Source organism: Apaloderma vittatum, unplaced genomic scaffold (assembly GCF_000703405.1).
Source record: "Apaloderma vittatum isolate BGI_N311 unplaced genomic scaffold, ASM70340v1 scaffold20381, whole genome shotgun sequence".
Lineage (NCBI taxonomy): Eukaryota > Metazoa > Chordata > Aves > Trogoniformes > Trogonidae > Apaloderma > Apaloderma vittatum.
The window spans coordinates 1,051-6,114 of NW_009701062.1; the positions used below are offsets into that span (position 1 = coordinate 1,051).

Below are 5,064 nucleotides of genomic sequence, written 5' to 3' on the forward strand. Positions count from 1 at the left end.
AATGGCTGGGCTAGGGCTGCTGCGGGGAAATGGAGGAAATCAGTACCTGCTCACGCTCCGCCGTTTTACGCAGCTTGTAGATGAACTCCACCATGGCCACGAAGACAGACAGCACCAAGCCTGCCGCCAAAACGATGAAAATGCCCCCGATGTTTTGGATGCCCAGAGCGCTGGCCTCCTTGTTCTCATCCTCAGGGCAGCCGTTCCCTCGCCACCACTTCTCCTTCATGACGTGGAGCTTGTCCTCCTCCTGCAGCTGGAGGATGGCAATGGTGATCTTGTCCCTGTACGGCGACCCTGGGGAGGGGGAAAACACCATTACACACTGAGGGAGAGCAGGACAAAAATCACTCGCAGCAGAGAATGCCTCTGCGTTAAGCAGGGCTGATCAGACCTCACAGAACCACAGAACGTTGGGGGTTGGAAGGGACTTTGAAAGATCATCCAGTCCAACCCCCTGCCAGAGCAGGGTCACCCAGAGCAGGTCACACGGGAACGTGTCCAGAGAAGGAATGTCTCCAGAGGAGACTCCTCAAGAGGCAGATGGTGCTGGCATTGGTGTTTGGAAATTTGCTGTTGGGAGTGGATTATCTTAATCCCATCCATTGTATTTGCGGGGTACCCACAGCAGCCCCACCGCTGTCACTTACCCATGGGAGTCCCAATCCCGTAGCCTTTGGAGTCGATGAGCCCCCCGATCTGCGTCAGGTTGCAGTTCCTCTGCGTGATGTACTCGATGGTGGTCGACTCCATCAGCAGGGCGTAATCTGCTGTGAGGGTTCGCTGGATTCCTTCCTCGTTGTTTTTGACAAGTGCTGTGGGTTTGCTGCTCATGAAGGCCCACATCTTCTCAAATGTGGAAATTTTTGATTTCTGGAAAAATGAGACCCCCCCCGCCCCCAAAATAAGAATTAGGATTCTGTTTGATGAAACGTGGTGTCTTTTCAGTAAATAACAGTAATACCAGTTTGAGAGTAGATCACACCATGGAACTACTACTAAGTTGACCCTGTCTGAAGTATCTGAGCACGTTTCCTGCCTGGTGTGGGTTGGCCTCAGGTCACTGTAGCAAGAGCCAAAGGTTTGGGCTCAAGTCCTGTTGTGCAGACGCTTGGCAGGGTCTCTGCTCCAGAGCCCCGATGCTGCGGGTGGAACCGAGCTGCAACTTCCCTCCGGTGAGGGACGGCGAGCCCCTGCCTCGCTGCCGGCAGAACTCGCTCGTGTGACAGGCGACCAGCCCTGCTCTTTCCATGTGTTGGGTTCCTAACCAGAATTTTGTTTGTCCTGTAACGTTTCTGCACAGCGAGAGAAGACAAAGAACGTTTCAGAAGGCACGCTTTTTCCTCTTTTGCACACACTCCATAATGTTTTTGTTTTTCCTCAAGCATCGCAAGGAAACAAGTCTCCTCTGAGATACATGCAACTGCCAAACACATTTAATGTATCCACGTAAGCAGAGGCATAGAAATGTTCAATAAGATTGTCTTATGGCTAAAAATAAACATGGACATACTTTCACTATCAGCAGGCATTCTGTTAAAAAGGAGGAATATGTTTTCTAGCTTACTATTCATGTTTTTTTCTTCTAGAAAATGTGTTGGGTGAGAAGAAACACGGTTGTTTTATGTCTTTCCATAGCATCTGAAATACACCATTTATCTACAACCACTTTCTGAATTGTCTCCATGTAGGTTGTCACAAAAGACGTGGCTGGCTTTAGTGCAGGAAAGGCACATCAGCTTTCTCTTCAAGCACCCCTTTGCTGGTGCCGGTGTTCCCGTGGGTGAGTTTAACTCTCATCAAACCCACTCTGTGCGTCCAGCTGAGCTCCGGAAAAGCACCTGGATATGGAGGCTTGTGTTCGTGCTGCCGCCTGCCCCTTTATGTGCCATTCTTCTTTTCTGCCTAATTTCTTGTTTTCCCCAGATCTCTTTTTGCCTTCTCATTTTAAAAGAGGCAGCTTAGTCAGCCAAAACCTCCTCCTCCACAGCACTGCTTAGAAGAGTAGAGCCTGGAGCTGGCTGATAAGTTGAGGGGCTGATCGGTCTTTGAGCTTTGCCTTGAGCAGGGGGAGCTGCTCACCTGCAGCTGCACGCAGGCGCTGCTGCACTTTGGGTTTTGCCACCCCGGGGTTAAGCTGTCATTTATCTCCGTTTCAGGTCTCCCCCTTTGTTTCAGGTCTCCCCCTTCGGTAAGAAAGCGGGAGATGGAGCTCCAGCCCATCCCGACTGCTGCTATCACATCTCGCTCTCAATTTTTCAGTAATGTTGAAAATGCTCCAGCATAGGTTCTTCTGATAAAAGCACTATAAATAAGGGTAAATTGGTTAAGAAAAGAAGTACCTCATAGCGCTTTACGTTTCAAATCCTTTGCCTGCTCACCTACTATTTTTTCAGTATGTTTAACAAAAGTTAAAGGAAAGCTTAACACCCCAAAAAGTTGGTTAGCATAGCAGTGGCAGAGGCTGTTCCTCTGGCTTTAACCCCGTGGACTCCTTCTCCCAGCTGAAATCTCCTCGGCCTCATTTCTCCAGTTAAAGCTCGTGCTTGTCGTAATCCTCCTGATGAACGCGCGGCAGTGGCTGTGCCAGAGCAAACTTCATTCGAGAGGCAGGATAATCTCCCCCACTCGAAAATCTGGACCAGCGCCCGTAAGGTAGATTTGTGGCATCTATCAAACCTCAAAGAGCAGCAAGAAATGGAGCCTCCAAAAGGATTATTAAATATCTGTGCATTACAATGGGTAATTGAAATGAACAGCAGACTCGGCGTGCTGATAAGGACTTGTTTAACATTTATATAGTTCACATCAGAGGCCTCTGGGTTCACTGGCTCTTCCTTTCTCTCCGTCTCTTCCTGCATTTAATGCTCCTGGGGTGTTGACACAGAGCTCTTAAACAACATCAGTGTTCTCCCAGTTTAAAGCATAGAGCAAAATAAACTGGCAAAAAATCAATAGGCTGCATTTAGTGAAGCTAATAGGACTTGCATGAGGCATTGTAGCTCTTCAGGCAACTTAAATTACATGAGACAGGGCTCCCTGGAAGAGAAAAAAACCACTTTTCTCTTCTTAAATCACAGCTTCTGACCAGCTGAAAGACTTAATTGTGTTTTGAAATGCTGGGAGGACCCCAGCTTTCCCAGCTCAGGCTGGGCTGCTCTGGGTGTCCAGGGTGGGGGTCCCCACGGCGGGGGAGCACCCTCTCTGCTGCCTCAGACCAGGGCCAGCACCGCCCGCTTGCACCTTATCTTGGCTGACTGAGACAAGAACATTCCTTTTCCGAGTGAGAATTCACTGACTGTAATTCCCAGCACGGCACTTGCGGGTTGATAGACTGGGCTATTTATTAAAAGTCCAATTTAGAAGCGATTGTCAGTCATTGTGAGAGCAGCCATCGATCAAAAATTGCAGGAGCAGCCCTGGTGAGGAGCGTTCAGCACTCCAGCTCACGCCCAGTCCTGGAGAGCTTTGACCACTAAACATTTTTCCTATTAGGAGAAAAGTTGTTCCTTCTTCCCCTTCCTCCTCTCGGAACACTTAAGCCATGCTGCAGAGGCTGTCGCTCCTTTATGGGAATTTGATAGCATTACCTGAGGACGTACCACATAAATAAGCAAACCCACCAAGTTAATAGTCAGTAAAGAATCCATACAAACTGTGCTTATTTTGCTGCACTCGTGTGTGGGTGTGTGTACATTTTGTTTTGCTGGATCTCTGATTTTACAGCTTTAGTAATTTACCTTAAAAAGTCCTTCCTGGGGTTAGTTACTGGCCTGATGTGATGCTCGCTGTGCTGCAGCTCGGTGTGAATTTCTTCTCTGTGGAATCACCATTTCCTTTTACGGGTTTGCAAAAGAAATTGGAGTAGGTGGCAGGCAGAGACCCTCCCGCGCCCCTGCGTCCTCCGTAGGGTCTCCACGTGCCCCTCAGCGACAGCGCTGCTTTGCTGCCAAAGGTGGATGAAGAGGAACTGCTTGGTTGCTCTGAGCATTAAGACAAATGGCCTGACACCCACTGCTTCCCGGCAGAGAAGTTCCCGAGTCAGGAACTCCAAGCGTTAGCAGTGATGGAGATCATTGCTAATAAACAGAGGCGGTTGTTTAATGCTGCTGATCAGCGCCGTCACGGTTCTCACAGGGGGACTGAGTCTCTCTCCTACTTATGGGCGTGGAGCTTCTCCTCGTTTTGGTCGGGATAAACAACATGGGGAGGCTGGTGTGCTGTGTCTGCATCTCTATGAAGGCTGTGTTGGTGCTAAATGAGATGCACGTATGAAGAGCTGAGAGCCAGCCCCTCTGAATGCAGCCGCTGCAGCGACACCAGGAACGCTTCTGAATTCATTCTTTGGAGTCACAGCTCAGAAGCTGCCTTTAATAACCAATGCTTCAAGAGCAGTCACCCAGATAAATTAATGGAATAGTTTAGAGGAGCCGGTACAAGGCATCTTGCCAAGACGTATATGCTTTTTTATCAGTGAAATTGGCAAGAAAGTAACTTTCAGGCTTAAGATTTTCAATTCCAGCCTGTATGAAAAAATAAATTGATTTTCACCAACTGAAGATACTTACTCTTGAGGATTTAACATTTCTGTACAAGTGAATATATACGTACACACATACACACACTCTCACATCCCTACTCCAAACCGCACGTTCAACCCGGCATTTGTTCAGAGAGACAGCATCCTTCGGGTGTGAAGGATTCCTGGCGTGATTTATTATGAACGCTTAGATGCTGTTCCTAAATTAATTGATCTGTGTTTATTCCTGTAACTCCTTCTGCATTGCCAAGGAATAAATAGCTTCTCAAAAGTTCTTTTCATGAAATCCAAATCTGCCAATACGTTTGGCGAAACTCTCCCGTCTTCTCCCCGTTTGCCATCACCGGTCAGCTCGGCTGTGGGGGCAAAGACCTCCATGGGAGCAAGATCACTTGCCGGGGCTCTGCCCCAGAGACGTGTTTGGGCTTCGTTCAACAGGGAACTTCTGCAGTTGAGCTCTGCAAGAACCCTTGCTCAGCCTGACCACGGGCAGAAAACTGCACTTGGGGAACCGTCTTGGGGAA

At 48.6% G+C, this 5,064-nt stretch overlaps 1 protein-coding gene across 1 annotated transcript in view; it reads right to left on the reverse strand.

The window, feature by feature from the left end:
* The window catches only part of LOC104281126 (glutamate receptor ionotropic, kainate 3-like), a gene marked incomplete at its 3' end in the record, with an annotated part of 33,568 nt that overhangs the window by 1,044 nt on the left and 27,460 nt on the right, over positions 1-5,064 (reverse strand). The window contains exons 11-12 of the mRNA XM_009879017.1: positions 651-873; positions 47-297 (exon numbers count right to left, since the gene is read on the reverse strand). Of these exons, the coding sequence (XP_009877319.1) occupies positions 47-297; positions 651-873 (474 nt within the window). The remainder of the gene's footprint in view (positions 1-46; positions 298-650; positions 874-5,064) is intronic.